The sequence below is a fragment of the Pseudophryne corroboree genome, chromosome 9 (genome assembly GCF_028390025.1).
Source record: "Pseudophryne corroboree isolate aPseCor3 chromosome 9, aPseCor3.hap2, whole genome shotgun sequence".
NCBI classification, from domain to species: domain Eukaryota; kingdom Metazoa; phylum Chordata; class Amphibia; order Anura; family Myobatrachidae; genus Pseudophryne; species Pseudophryne corroboree.
In genome coordinates, this window is record NC_086452.1 from 23,264,415 (window position 1) to 23,281,050 (window position 16,636).

The 16,636-nt window shown below is 44.7% G+C and overlaps 1 protein-coding gene across 1 annotated transcript in view; it reads left to right on the forward strand.

Annotated features, from left to right (window-relative positions):
• The window catches only part of SLC44A5 (solute carrier family 44 member 5), a 105,421-nt gene that overhangs the window by 47,731 nt on the left and 41,054 nt on the right, over positions 1-16,636 (forward strand). The window contains exons 8-12 of the mRNA XM_063939061.1: positions 71-194; positions 9,640-9,723; positions 10,042-10,154; positions 13,169-13,300; positions 13,397-13,490. Of these exons, the coding sequence (XP_063795131.1) occupies positions 71-194; positions 9,640-9,723; positions 10,042-10,154; positions 13,169-13,300; positions 13,397-13,490 (547 nt within the window). The remainder of the gene's footprint in view (positions 1-70; positions 195-9,639; positions 9,724-10,041; positions 10,155-13,168; positions 13,301-13,396; positions 13,491-16,636) is intronic.

The following is a 16,636-nucleotide window of genomic DNA, read 5'->3' on the forward strand; positions in this document are numbered from 1 at the left end:
GAGTGAGAGTGACTGCAGAAGATACAGAACACCGTCTTATCTCTTGCCCTCCCTTTTCTCCCTATGACAGTTCTGCAGAGGTGCTTCCCGGACTTCTCCACCAGGAATGGAGTTCTCACCGTCGCAAACAAGACTCTGTTTAAGGATGGAATTGGAAAGATGAGGAATGTAACAGACCTGCGAGAGGCGGCCAAGTAAGAAACCGCATTCATTCCTATGACCGAAGCCGGAAAGTATCCCTTATCCTCCAGGATAGGCTTTTATCATAATCCTGTGACTGGCAGGCCATGCTGGGACATGTAGTTCCACATCGCTTGGACAGTCATAGATTGCTTACTTTAACTATAGGCAGTATTTACCTGAATTCTGTGTTTTTGATACTCAGTGCTGTAATTGTGTGTTGTTGTATGTAGTACAGGCAGGGCAGCCACCAGGGGGGGACTGCGGGGACTGGAGTCCCGGGCCCTTTTAGAGAGGGGGCCCACCCCTGGCTCTTTCTGCCAATACCTGGAGAGCTGCTCAGGCTGCACAACAACACAGGGATGATGCGCATGGGGAACTTAAAAAAAAACAAGCCTTTTCTGGGGTGGAGGAGTGGCAGAATATTTTTTTTATTTTTTTTTGGGTGGGGGGCCCCTGTCTATTTTGTCAGTCCCGGGCCCCACAATTTCTAATGGCAGTCCTGAGTACAGGATATACAGTAACAAAGGGCGTACAGCTATGTACAGATTCATCTGCTGTATGTGAGCTGTGTATAGCACTCAGTGATGGTAATCTACGATCTGCAAAGTCTACAGTCCTTCTCTATGTGCACAAGTGCGTGCACCGGGGCTGATGACACGTGCACAGTCACTCACTCCATGATCTTTTGAAAATGTATTAGTGTAACAGGATAGGAGAAAAATGCTTTAGGATCACCCCCTTAATTCATGTAAACCTCTGCATTTATCTCCAGAAACCCTGCTCATATTAGCGGTGTCTGTGTCTCAGTAGTGGCCGGTGTGATTGTGTGTCTAAAATGCACTCAGCAGGGATTGCCCCCGGTCTGCCCAAATGTTACCATCAGCAAGTGCAAGGTATTACAGGTGACGTCTTCCACAAATCCATACGCTGCCCTGTAAGATTAGCCGACCAATGCTGTGATTTTTAACTTTGCAATTCATAGAATACCCATTTGGTGCTTAATAACCCATATACTCAGAATAATGCTCTGATGTGTTACTAGCCTCCCGAATAATGCTCTAATGCACAGGTTCTCAAACTCGGTCCTCAGGACCCCACACGGTGCATGTTTTGCAGGTCTCCTCACAGAATTGCAAGTGAAATAATTAGCTCCACCTGTGGACCTTTTAAAATGTGTCAGTGAGTAATTAATACACCTGTGCACTTGCTGGGTTACCTGCAAAACATGCACTGTGTGGGGTCCTGAGGACCGAGTTTGAGAACCACTGCTCTAATGTGTTACTAGCCTCCAGAATAAGGCTCTGATGTGTTACTAGCATCCAGAATAAGGCTCTTATGTGTTTACTAGCCTCCAGAATAATGCTCTGATGTGGTACTAGCCTCCAGAATAATGCTCCGATGTGTTACTAGCCTCCAGAATAATGCTCAGATGTGGTACTAGCCTCCAGAATAATGCTCCGATGTGTTACTGGCCTCCAGAATAATGCTCTGATGTGTTACTAGCCTCCAGAATAATGCTCCGGTGTTACTAGCCTCCAGAATAATGCTCTGATGTGTTTACTAGCCTCCAGAATAAGGCTCTGATGTGTTTACTAGCCTCCAGAATAATGTTCCGATGTGTTACTAGCCTCCAGAATAATGCTCTAATGTGTTACTAGCCTCCAGAATAATGCTCTGATGTGTTACTAGCCTCCAGAATAATGCTCTGATGTGTTTACTAGCCTCCAGAATAATGCTCTGAAGTGTTACTAGCCTCCAGAATAATTCTCTGGTGTGTTACTAGCCTCCAGAATAATGCTCCGATGTGTTACTTACTGGCCTTCAGAATAATGCTCTGATGTGTTACTAGCCTCCAGAATAATGCTCTGATGTGTTTACTAGCCTCCAGAATGAGGCTCTGATGTGTTACTAGCCTCTAGAATAAGGCTCTGATGTGTTTACTAGCCTCCAGAATAAGGCTCTGATGTGTTACTAGCCTCCAGATTACTGCTCTGATGTGTTACTAGCCTCCAGAATAAGGCTCTGATGTGATACTAGCCTCCAGAATAATGCTCTGATGTGTTACTAGCCTCCAGAATAATGCTCTGATGTGTTACTAGCCTCCAGAATAATGCTCTGATGTGTTACTAGCCTCCAGATTAATGCTCTGATGTGTTACTAGCCTCCAGAATAAGGCTCTGATGTGTTACTAGCCTCCAGAATAAGGCTCTGATGTGTTACTAGCATCCAGAATAAGGCTCTGAAGTGTTTACTAGCCTCCAGAATAAGACTCTGATGTGTTACTAGCCTCCAGAATAAGGCTCTGATGTGTTACTAGCCTCCAGAATAATGCTCTCATGTGTTTACTAGCCTCCAAAATAAGGCTCTGATGTGTTTACTAGCCTACAGAATAAGGTTTTGAAGTGTTTACTAGCCTCCAGAATAATGCTCTAATGTGTTATTAGCCTCCAAAATAATGCTCTAATGTGTTACTAGCCTCTAGAATAATGCTCTGATGTGTTACTAGCCTCCAGAATAAGGCTCTGATGTGTTTACTAGCCTCCAGAATAATGCTCTGATGTGTTACTAGCCTCCAGAATAATTCTCTGGTGTGTTACTAGCCTCCAGAATAATGCTCTGATGTGTTACTAGCCTCCAGAATAATGCTCCGATGTGTTACTAGCCTCCAGAATAATGCTCTGATGTGTTTACTAGCCTCCAGAATAAGGCTCTGATGTGTTTACTAGCCTCCAGAATAAGGCTCTGATGTGTTATTAGCCTCCAGAATAAGGCTCTGATGTGTTTACTAGCCTCCAGAATAAGGCTCTGATGTGTTACTAGCCTCCAGACTAAGGCTCTGATGTGTTACTAGCCTCCAGAATAAGGCTCTGATGTGTTGCTAGCCTCCAGATTAATGCTCTGATGTGTTACTAGCTTCCAGAATAAGGCTCTGATGTGATACTAGCCTCCAGAATAATGCTCTGATGTGTTACTAGCCTCCAGAATAATGCTCTGATGTGTTACTAGCCTCCAGATTAATGCTTTGATGTGTTACTAGCCTCCAGAATAAGGCTCTGATGTGTTACTAGTCTCCAGAATAAAGCTCTGATGTGTTAGTAGCCTCCAGAATAAGGCTCATATGTGTTACTAGCCTCCATAATAAGGCTCTTACGTGTTTACTAGCCTCCAGAATAAGGCTCTGGTGTGTTACTAGCCTCCAGAAAAATGCTCTGATGTGTTACTAGCCTCCAGAATAAGGCTCTGATGTGTTAATAGCCTCCCAAAAAAGGCTCTGGTGTGTGTACTAGCCGCCAGAATAATGCTCTGTGTTACTAGCCGCCAGAATAATGCTCTGATGTGTTACTATCCTCCAGAATAATGCTCTGACGTGTTACTAGCCTCCAGTCTGCTCTATATAGTGATCACCAGAACTCTGTGGAAACTATCTACAAAATATGACTCTCCTCTTCATCCGATTATATATTATAGTTATTTCTGTTGCTTTCATCCATGTCTTGTATAGAATGTACCAGTCATTGTAGCATCTCTCAAGCAGCTCATTTTATTTCATTTCCATAACAACCTTTATTTTGTTTTATAGCCATGTAACTGTCATTCAACATGGAACTAAAAGGTTACAAAGTCCGTTTTATAATGTTCTGTGTATGGCTTATATTGCTAAGCTGGAATGAAACAACGCTTATGCTACAACTTAATATATCACTTAGCTTATAAATAACCCCTGTTGTATAACGTTAACAAAATGACAAAATAGTCATTGTCTCTCAGCTTGAAGGAAACAACACACAGGTGAGAAGATCAATACAGTATGGAGAAGGGTCAGTGCTGGGAATAGACCGGCTGTGCTACAGGTATGCACCTGTCACCTGCACACAGGGAGTTCTGGAGTTTCATGGGCTGAAGCAATAGCTATAAGAACGCAGCATATTAATGCAATAGGAACTAGAGGTATCCCATCACTGACCTGAGGCATGAGGCACAAAGTCTTCACTCCGTATCAGCACCTGTTTGGACATACCTCCCAAACAATGTGTGACAGGGGTCTGATTCAGACATGTCCGCAAATGCCGCTTCAGCTGCGACTCAGTACACAGTGGCTGTGCGATAATATGCAAATGTCACAGCTGCAGGGATGTGTACTGAGATGCCCGCAGGAGGCGTCCGAGATCTGACGCACATTACGCAGCTTGGGCGTCGGACGTAAGACGCTGGAGCCATTTTACTGCGTATGGGATCACAGCCTCAAGCTGTGACACGCCTCCCGAAATAGTCGTCACGCGTCTGCGTTTGAACCACCACTCCCCCATTACCTCCTACAAACGCTCCATGCCTGTCACTTACTTTGAGAATAAGCCCTCACTGCGACCGCCATGACAGGACCATTGCGTGACATGCGCAGTGCGACTTATGCGCCAGCGCAGTGTCAAAAATATCACTCCACTGCGTACATAGGGATCTATTCATGAAGCAGTGAAAAGGGGTGGTATTCATGTGACCGCCGGTCAGCTGACCGACAGTCACATGACCTCCTCCACCAGCCCGATGGGTCACTATTCCGACGGTCGGCATGCCGACCAACAGGGACTATTTCCACTCGTGGGTGTCCACGACTCCCACAGAGTGGGAATAGAACCCGTGGCGACCGCAGGTGCCACCGAGCCCGCAGCGTGGTGAGCACAGCGAGCCCGCAAGGGACTTGCTGCACTCGCCTCTCCCCTCCCCGACGGCATCGGTATGCTGCCGGGATCCCGGCGTTGGTAAGCTGACCGGCGGTCAGGAGACCGCCTGTCAGCAGTACTACACCCGTGAAAAGAGTGGAGAAGTTGCCCATGGCAACCAATCAGCTGCTACGTATAAAGGCCCTCATTCCGAGTTGTTCGCTCGGTAAATTTCATCGCATCGCAGCGATTTTCCGCTTAGTGCACATGCGCAATGTCCGCACTGCGACTGCGCCAAGTAAATTTGCTATGAAGGTAGTATTTTTACTCACGGCTTTTTCATCGCTCCGGCGATCGTAGTGTGATTGACAGGAAATGGGTGTTTCTGGGCGGAAACAGGCCGTTTTATGGGCGTGTGGGAAAAAACGCTACCGTTTCCGGAAAAAACGCAGGAGTGGCTGGAGAAACGGGGGAGTGTCTGGGCGAACGCTGGGTGTGTTTGTGACGTCAAACCAGGAACGACAAGCACTGAACTGATCGCAGATGCCGAGTAAGTCTGAAGCTACTCAGAAACTGCTAAGTAGTTTGTAATCGCAATATTGCGAATCTTTCGTTCGCAATTTTAAGAAGCTAAGATTCACTCCCAGTAGGCGGCGGCTTAGCGTGAGCAATTCTGCTAAAATCGCCTTGCGAGCGCACAACTCGGAATGAGGGCCCATGTTATAGAATGCACTTGACAAATGTTACTTCAAAGGTGATTGGTCTGTAGGCGCTGAAATGCCAATCCAAGTATGGCTGCCTCTGACACGCCCAGTGACGCTCCTACACCACGCCAATAATACAGACCATCTCCGTGTGTGCACTTAGGGGGTAATTCAGGCCTGATCGCTGGGCTGCTAATATTACTGTCCTGCGTTCAGATAGTCGCCGCCCAAGGGGAGTGTAAATTCGCCCGTGCAAGTAGATCGTTTGTGTACACAGTGCTACAAATATCCCTCAGTCAGCGGACAGCTGCAAATCCATTCGCACCACACTCACCATCGAATGGTTTTTCCACTTACTCCTACAGTGTGATAGAAACAAAGAATACTCGGTGAAGCGCTACCATTCAACAGCATAAATAAATTTATTATTAAAAAGCATATATAAAAAAACTGTCACAATTCAGTAAAATAAGCCCAATATCCTGTATTATAGTAAGCTCATATATTATGTAACAAACAATCGTAACACAAATGGTAACAATGTATATAATAGAAACTCCCTGGGAGAAAGAAAACCACCTATATTCTGGTGGAGACTGCAGCATTTATAATTAGATGACCCTCATTGTGTTAAGCTCCATGCATGGACTATTTAGTCATGTAGATTTTCTTTGAAAGTCCATCCGTTTTTGAATGATGTAGATGTGGTGTAATTATGATCTAACCACCATTTAATAAAGAGCTTGAATGCTCGCAGTAAGTTACTTCCAACGGATTTAAGGTTTAGTGGGTAGCTCTGATGGACATGCTTCCATATATAGATGACTTTAAGCTGTACTTGCTATTTGAAAAAGTCCCGTATGTGCGGCTTACCCCAACCTTTCCGTGATGAGAAGATTGATCGTTGTCTCCTGTATATCGGTGGGCGCCGGCTGCCCACACTCAGGTCCTGCTGTGCGTCGATGTCCGGACGCTGATAGGAAACCAGATGGAGATCAACCCTTCAAGTGCTGGTGTCGGAGCATGGATGTATACCTGTATTGCATAGGCTCGTAGCTCCGTCTGCGGGAGCCGCCGAACACCCTTGTGCACTGATGTAGAAGCGCGGCTTGATGTCTCCAGGCCGTACGCTTATGTTCTATTAACGGGAGCCGTTGAACACACTCCTTGTGTGTGGATGCTTTGATAAGCTCAGGATATCAGGTCGACGTCGGGCGGATGCTTGACGCGTTTCTCAGCCACAAAACAGGGGCTGTTTCATCAGAAGACTTCTGATGAAACAGCCCCTGTTTTGTGGCTCCCGTTAATAGAACATAAGCGTACGGCCTGGAGACATCAAGCCGCGCTTCTACATCAGTGCACAAGGGTGTTCGGCGGCTCCCGCAGACGGAGCTACGAGCCTATGCAATACAGGTATACATCCATGCTCCGACACCAGCACTTGAAGGGTTGATCTCCATCTGGTTTCCTATCAGCGTCCGGACATCGACGCACAGCAGGACCTGAGTGTGGGCAGCCGGCGCCCACCGATATACAGGAGACAACGATCAATCTTCTCATCACGGAAAGGTTCGGGTAAGCCGCACATACGGGACTTTTTCAAATAGCAAGTACAGCTTAAAGTCATCTATATATGGAAGCATGTCCATCAGAGCTACCCACTAAACCTTAAATCCGTTGGAAGTAACTTACTGCGAGCATTCAAGCTCTTTATTAAATGGTGGTTAGATCATAATTACACCACATCTACATCATTCAAAAACGGATGGACTTTCAAAGAAAATCTACATGACTAAATAGTCCATGCATGGAGCTTAACACAATGAGGGTCATCTAATTATAAATGCTGCAGTCTCCACCAGAATATAGGTGGTTTTCTTTCTCCCAGGGAGTTTCTATTATATACATTGTTACCATTTGTGTTACGATTGTTTGTTACATAATATATGAGCTTACTATAATACAGGATATTGGGCTTATTTTACTGAATTGTGACAGTTTTTTTATATATGCTTTTTAATAATAAATTTATTTATGCTGTTGAATGGTAGCGCTTCACCGAGTATTCTTTGTTTTGCAACCTTTTTTTGGTTGAGGATCAGCACCTCAACCTTGGGAAGCTGCAACCAGTACAACAGCACTTATATTTTAGGTGTCTTATAGCCATTAAACTAGCGCCCACCCACTTTTCTTCTTCTGTGATAGAAACAGGCTGATGGGGGCCGGAGCTGACGTCACACACCCGCCCTGAAAACGCTTGGGAACGCCCATGTTTTCCCTGACACTCCCAGAAAACGGTCAGTTACTACCCCCAAACGTCCTCTTCCTGTCAATCAGCCTGCAAATGGCTTTGCAATTAGAATTTTCGCACCAGCCTGTCGCTGTCCGGCGATGCCTGTTGTTGTTTGGCGATGCGCGTGCACATTGCGCTGCACACACATGCGCAGTCAAGTATTGATCGCCCGCTGTGCGAAAACGCACAGCAGCGATCTGGTCTGAATCGGGCCTTAAGTCACTTTCTAGTCACCGCACAGCACTTTTCCGACACATTTCGGATAACGCGCGTCTAATAGCAACAGCGGTTTTGTGTCTGTAATGAAGGCGCCGTTGGGTTTTCAGGGATTATTGCGCACGCTCAGTAGCACGCAATGGTTCATCTATATGAACATTGAGCACTGAATCAGGCCCTATGGCTCATGACTCTCCATGTATTGTTCAGCCCGCAGAACGGCCTCCTCTATTGTGTGTGCAAACAACAGCTACACTGTAAATGAAATTAAATAGACCTGTAAATATAAATTAGCGTCCCAACTCAATAATCTGATAATAAAACAGTATTTCCATTACTAATTTGTATACTGTATGTATTATTTGGTACATGCATATCCCAAATTTGAGAATAACATGATTTGAGTTTGGACATTTAATTCACCATCTTGTCCGGCATTAGATGGTGGCACGGGAGAGCTCGCACTGACGGAATGACCTGGCACATGCCGGCTGAAATATCCAGCACATCAGGAGACACCGTAGATTGGAAACAGCGTAAACTAGTGGTTCCCAAACTGGATGCCTTGGGGCGCATGTAGGGGTGCCCTGGGTTGGTGTTCCAGGACCGATTCAAACTATTTATGGTCAATGTAATAGACAAAACCAGTGCTGGCGGCTTCCAGTCATAACATATGTGGCCAAACAGAAGTCAACCCTGTCCCTCACCACACAACTGACCCTAAGGATGACCTATAAACACAATTTACTTCATTTAATCTTATTTTTCTGAATTTCTAGATAACAACTTTTGGCCTAGGGGTGCCGTGAAAAGTTCTGATACTCTAGGGCGCCGTGATTCTAAAAAGTTTGTGAACCACTGGCTTAAATTTTCACTCACTAAGCTGGGCCTATTACAGATACATTGTGTAATTGCAGTCTATTTGTATACAAGGTATGGGGGTCATTCCAACCTGATCGCACGCTAGGTTTTTTCGCTGCGCTACGATCAGGTCAGAACTGCACATGCGTATGCACCGCAATGCGCAGGCGCGTCGTACAGGTACAAAGCAGATCGTTGCTGAGCGATGGATTTAACGAAAAATCCATTCGCACAGCCGATCGTAAGGAGATTGACAGGAAGAGGGCGTTTGTGGGTGTCAACTGACCGTTTTCCGCAGCGGCTGAGTAAGTCCTAGGCAACTCAGAAACTGCAGAACCTTTTTGTACCGCTCGGCTGCACATGCGTTCGCACACTTGCAAAGCGAAAATACACTCCCCTATAGGCGGCGACTCAGAATGACCCCCATAATGTAAAACCATCCACCGTACTTTTGTGTCCTAAGGCTTTCCTGATACAACATTGCAGAGCTCTATATTGCTTTGAGCCCTTATAGTTGTATTCCATATTCTTAACATATTGATTGAAATAACTTTAGATTCTCTCCTTTTGCACATAACCTCTGATGCCTATATGCAGGATGGCTGCAGGTAACGGCACTGTACTAATCTATATATTTAACCCAGAGAAAGCCACTTTTGCGTGCATAAAATAAGCAATACGTTTATTGTCCAGAAAACAATACAATGTGTTTTTTATTCCGTAGTGGCATAAACAGCGTGCTGGACGCAAGGTCGATCGGTATGAAGATTTTCGAAGACTACGCCAGTTCCTGGTACTGGATCTTAATGTAAGGAATAACCTTATTACGTTTCTAAAGCAGTTAAAAGCAGGATACGTCCCAATCTTAATGACTTCCAGGTTGTGACAGTTTCTCAAAATACAATTAGGAGAATGGGGTTTTTTGATCTCTGAATAGTCTTGTTTAGTAAATCTGCATGCTTTTATTATGTCACATTATATGTCAAAGAGCAAATAATCTAATTTACTCATAAAACAGCGGAGCCGATAACTTATCTGTCAGACGCTCTAGATGACTTGTCCTAGATTGTCGTAATTCTAAACAAACGCGTTCCCCTGACGATTTCTCCACTCTCTCTCTCCGCAGCGCCCTTTTCATCGCTATGGTCATCAGTCTCCTCTTTCTCATACTGCTGAGATTCACTGCTGGAGTGTTTTTCTGGATTTTTATAGTTGGTGTAATAGGCGTTGTGGGTTACGGTAAGTGTTGTAAATCTGGTGCGAGCCAAAAACCGGCAGCTCGTCGATTCTATATATACTGCATACGGATTTCCAAGCGATTATATTTTAATGGAAATTATTTTCTAAAATTGCAGTCACCAACTTGATAGTAATATGCACATTTAGGACCTGATACAGCGTAAAACGCTACCATGCACGGAACTAAATGTGCATATTCGCCAGCCGTATCCATGGTACAAGAGATCTGTCTGCATTGGCGTGTTATTAGATGCTGCTCTGCTGGTTAACTGAGCTGAAATATTCTGTGCTGCTGTTAACATTATAATGCTCTGGCTACGAGTTGCTTAATCAATTTGACTCACATCACGATATTAGCGCCAGAATCGCATTGCAGTATGTGACTATACCAATGTATTAATGAACACCCACAGGGACAGGGGCTCCGATGTGCTCGGTGTGGGAGCAGGATTCCTGCGCATGCATGGCAGCCATTGCGGGGGAGGGTTCGGGTGGGGACCCTCTCCCGGTTAAATATGCGATATGTAACCCACAGGCTACGGCAGACTAACACCGTCTTCAGCTTTGCATTGCTTGGTAAATCTAGCTGCATCGCATCTCACATAGAAACCTAGGGGGGCTGAGGCTGCCGGTGGAAATGGGGGGATCGCAGCGAGGGTCAGAGATATCTGCTGTGGTCCCTCCTTCTTACATTTCGGGAGATACTAAATATTTTCAGTTACCCCCCAAAAATGGATGTTTTCAGGGAATAAGCCACAAATATATAGGTCTCCTGCTTGTCTCTGTTTTTAATAATTACTACAATATGAAAAGTCATCATTAATTAGGGAATTTTGGACCTTATTCAGTAAAGATTGCAATTTCTGCTAAAAAGCAGTTTGTGCGATCAAACAGTTGCCGCCCAGAAATAGAGAAAAAATGGCCATTGACGAAATTGTGAATGCATCGCAATTTGCGGTCTGATCGCAAAACCATACGCAATTACTGGAACATCGAAGATTTTTTCTATCTGCGCCAGGCAAAGTCATCCACAGTTTTTAAGACACAAGAGGCTGGAAGTGGTCATCGCTGACATCAGAGGCCCTCCTTAAAAACGCCTGGGCACGCCTGCGTTTTTTCAGACACCCAGAAAACGGCAGGTTTCCGCACAGAAACGCCGGCTTCCTGTCAGTCAAACAGCGGCTGCATTGCGATCCCAGCGTGTATGCATTTTCTGTCGCTATTTTTATTTGCATGTGCGCAATGCGAATGTTGCGCATGCGCTGTCATTTGATAATCGGCCAGATTGCGATTTGCAAATTTTGCAATCCTTACTGAATGAGGTCCTTTATACTTTGTATTTATCATTATATACCTGATTCACATAACAATGAGTTTGGGCAGCATGGTGGCACAGTGTTCGTCATTGCCGCGGCAGAGTGATTGCAGCCACAGCACTACCTCTACGCTATGCCGGTGTGTGCCTGGGTAAATTCCCATAGTCATACTGGCAAATGACTTAGCTCCTGGCTACAACGGGTCCTGTTTTATGTGTCAGGGAGTTTAGGCTGCAAGATCCAGTGGGCCGGAAACAGAAGGGCCAGAGGTGAATGACGACATATGCGCTGTACTGCGGCACTATATAAATGATGTCTAACATACACATTTTGGTGATACCGGTCATATTTTGTTTTTAATATCAAGAAAATAAATATTTACATTGGATTAATTCTGTAATTGCTTCCTTCATATAAATCCTGTGTCAGTAATTTGGGACCCTGTGACGGACGTGCTACATGCTAGAGGGGAGAAGTAATAATGGCAGAGGATTGGGGTGCCTCCAACTTTCCCTGATAGAAGGATGGTATCTGTCAATCACCTCGCCCCGTGACAGTGGCAAATGCAGAATTTCTAGAGTGGGGTTTCCAAATGCAATAAACAATTTCCCACTCTGCGGAATGTGGAATACAATATTAATATTTAACACTGTAGATGGTCTATAGGCCCTCATTCCGAGTTGTTCGCTCGCAAGGCGATTTTAGCAGAGTTACACACGCTAAGCCGCCGCCTACTGGGAGTGAATCTTAGCATCTTAAAATTGCGAACGATGTATTCGCAGTATTGCGATTACAAACTACTTAGCAGTTTCAGAGTAGCTTCAGACTTACTCGGCATCTGCGATCAGTTCAGTGCTTGTCGTTCCTGGTTTGACGTCACAAACACACCCAGCGTTCGCCCAGACACTCCCCCGTTTCTCCAGCCACTCCCGCGTTTTTCACGGAAACGGTAGCGTTTTTTCCCACACGCCTATAAAACGCAGTGTTTCCGCCCAGTAACACCCATTTCCTGTCAATCACACTACGATCGCCGGAGCGAAGAAAAAGCCGTGAGTAAAAATACTATCTTCATAGCAAAATTACTTGGCGCAGTCGCAGTGCGAACATTGCGCATGCGTACTAAGCAGAAAAACGCTGCGATGCGAAGAAAATTACCGAGCGAACAACTCGGAATGAGGGCCATAGTACAGGCTGTATCAAACACATTTAATATAAATAAGATAATGTTAGTGGTCAGGAAAAGGTTAAACATCCATAATAAATAAATACACAAACATAATAGAACCAGTACTGCACTTGCTAAGCACACATTCTCCCACCTCATGGTAAAGCTCCTGTCTCTTCTTCTTGGTAGCTACTCTCTGGTCCAGAGCACTGATTGAGGCCTCAGAAGCAGAAGAAGCTTTTACCCCGGGCATGTGCAGCAGCTTAAACTGCATGATGTGGCGGCAGCTCTAGTAATTGTATTGTATACCATTGCAATTGTCATAATTTGAGCCACTTGTCAAGAGGAGGGGGGTTTACAGGCAACCGGAACACCCCCCCCCCCCCCCTACGTTTGCCTATGCCTTATCACTGCACACAGCATGGGGTTAGTTCCCCGAGTTCCCCACATGACTGCTGGGCTCCTCTGGATGTGCGGTGCTGCTGCTTTAAGCGTCCTGTGCTGGATGTAACTCCCCCTGTCTTCACTTCTAGGCATCTGGCATTGTTACTGGGAATACGACAGCCTGAAAGGCGTACCTGGAGCTGACCTAACCATATATGACATTGGGCTGCAGACGGACTTCAGAGTGTACTTACAGCTGAGGGAAACCTGGCTGGCATTCAGTGAGTATCTTATACGTCTTTGTGGGAAACTGGGATTCATTTTCTGCTCAGACATTAGAATGTGGATCTAATAAACCTGTCCTGTTTCTTCCGCAGTGATAATCCTCTGTATTGTGGAAGTCGTCATCATTCTTATGCTGATCTTCTTAAGAAACAGAATCCAAATCGCAATCGCACTGTTGCAGGAAGGAGCAGGTAATTCACCCCAAAATATGGAAGCAGCTTCCTAAAGTCTTTCTTTAAGTTAATATTGCAATGTCAATAGGGCTACGCTTGTGTAGTGACACCCAGGTCCTCAGGTGTGGCAGCTAGTATTGAGCGCGCCTTGCACCAGCTAGGAGATTTGGAAAACATGAACTGCTAGGGTGGGGCTCCTAGAGCACTGAGTTTAGCCATCCTGGCCTACAGGCTTGTCGCAGAGGGTTCTTTGGCTCCTGAGAGATGGCTGAAACCTATCACTTTACTATACAGTCTTCACCAATACGAGTTCTTACTAGAGCGACGGTCCAGGCATGATTGTCTTGTTAAATTGCTACATAAAATAATTTCTTATCACTACAATATGCGACGATAGGAAATTATACTTTTCAGGCCACCACCACTCATGATAAATAAACTACTCATTGCTAAACTATCACCGTGCACCTAAAGGTGCATACACACGGTGAGATTTTGGCTGTCTTTCGACTATGCGATAAGCACTATGGGGTATATTCAATTTCTGTCGAAAACTGCCGTCTTGTCGGAAAGACAGCAGTTTCCGACTGTTTGAGGTTGGAAGGGGTTACGACCTATTCAGTGCCGGCACATTTTTCCCGACAAGTCGGGAATTCCCGACTTGTCGGAAAGCACGCGGAATAGCGGCTACAGTTGCTGATCCACGTGTGTTGTTGGAAACGTAGCTGAATTTGACAGGTTTTATTCCCGTTTACGACAATGTCAATCCGACTTTCAAAAAAAGACAGGTTGGCATGCCAAGAACGGCTAAATCCTGTCGGATTTGGCTGCGGCATTGAATACTTGCATGTCGGATCTTTTCCGTCGGAAAGGATCCGACATGAATTGAATATACCCCTATTATGTGTGCTTGCGATATTGGCTATGTGCGATTTTTACTAAGTGCCAATTTTTACTATACTTTGTACTAGACAGACTGTGCAGGCAAGTCAATTTTGACTATATAACCTTGCAATACCAACCCTAACTAACATCTTGCGATTTGCACTAACTTTTCTTGCAATTTCGACTATATAGTCAAAATCGCAAGTATAAATCTCACTGTGTGTACACGCCTTAAGACTCAAGTTTTCACTGACATAAGTTAATAGGGACCATTTAATGCTGGAGAATGTGCAGCTGGGCGGTGCTTTCCCTTCTGTGCAATCCTGGTACACGTACGAGCACATTCTCTTAGCTCCAAATGCTTTACCCGACCATTTTCAGGATTCCGCTGCCAGATGAGTTGAAAACTAAAAACTGTCTCTTCATTGTCTAGCTCCTGTGACAGTAATTGTGTAAGCTACGTGTGTACAGTTTAGTGGCTCCTGTGACAGTAATTGTGTAAGCTACGTGTGTACAGTTTAGTGGCTCCTGTGACAGTAATTGTATAAGCTATGTGTGTATAGTTTAGTGGCTCCTGTGACAGTAATTGTGTAAGCTACGTGTGTATAGTTTAGTGGCTCCTGTGACAGTAATTGTGTAAGCTACGTGTGTACAGTTTAGTGGCTCCTGTGACAGTAATTGTATAAGCTACGTGTGTATAGTTTAGTGGCTCCTGTGACAGTAATTGTATAAGCTATGTGTGTATAGTTTAGTGGCTCCTGTGACAGTAATTGTATAAGCTACGTGTGTACAGTTTAGTGGCTCCTGTGACAGTAATTGTGTAAGCTACGTGTGTACAGTTTAGTGGCTCCTGTGACAGTAATTGTGTAAGCTACGTGTGTACAGTTTAGTGGCTCCTGTGACAGTAATTGTATAAGCTATGTGTGTATAGTTTAGTGGCTCCTGTGACAGTAATTGTATAAGCTACGTGTGTATAGTTTAGTGGCTCCTGTGACAGTAATTGTGTAAGCTACGTGTGTACAGTTTAGTGGCTCCTGTGACAGTAATTGTGTAAGCTACGTGTGTATAGTTTAGTGGCTCCTGTGACAGTAATTGTATAAGTTACGTGTGTACAGTTTAGTGGCTCCTGTGACAGTAATTGTATAAGCTACGTGTGTATAGTTTAGTGGCTCCTGTGACAGTAATTGTATAAGCTATGTGTGTAATAGTTTAGTGGCTCCTGTGACAGTAATTGTATAAGCTACGTGTGTATAGTTTAGTGGCTCCTGTGACAATAATTGTATAAGCTACGTGTGTACAGTTTAGTGGCTCCTGTGACAGTAATTGTATAAGCTACGTGTGTATAGTTTAGTGGCTCCTGTGACAGTAATTGTATAAGCTATGTGTGTATAGTTTAGTGGCTCCTGTGACAGTAATTGTATAAGCTACGTGTGTATAGTTTAGTGGCTCCTGTGACAATAATTGTATAAGCTACGTGTGTACAGTTTAGTGGCTCCTGTGACAGTAATTGTATAAGCTACGTGTGTATAGTTTAGTGGCTCCTGTGACAGTAATTGTGTAAGCTACGTGTGTACAGTTTAGTGGCTCCTGTGACAGTAATTGTGTAAGCTACGTGTGTACAGTTTAGTGGCTCCTGTGACAGTAATTGTGTAAGTTACGTGTGTATAGTTTAGTGGCTCCTGTGACAGTAATTGTATAAGCTACGTGTGTAAGTTTAGTGGCTCCTGTGACAGTAATTGTATAAGCTACGTGTGTACAGTTTAGTGGCTCCTGTGACAGTAATTGTGTAAGCTACGTGTGTATAGTTTAGTGGCTCCTGTGACAGTAATTGTATAAGCTACGTGTGTATAGTTTAGTGGCTCCTGTGACAGTAATTGTGTAAGCTACGTGTGTACAGTTTAGTGGCTCCTGTGACAGTAATTGTGTAAGCTACGTGTGTATAGTTTAGTGGCTCCTGTGACAGTAATTGTGTAAGCTACGTGTGTACAGTTTAGTGGCTCCTGTGACAGTAATTGTATAAGCTACGTGTGTACAGTTTAGTGGCTCCTGTGACAGTAATTGTGTAAGCTACGTGTGTACAGTTTAGTGGCTCCTGTGACAGTAATTGTATAAGCTACGTGTGTACAGTTTAGTGGCTCCTGTGACAGTAATTGTGTAAGCTACGTGTGTACAGTTTAGTGGCCCTTTTTCTTTCCTGTGACAGTAATTGTGTAAGCTACGTGTGTATAGTTTAGTGGCTCCTGTGACAGTAATTTGTGTAAGTTACGTGTGTAT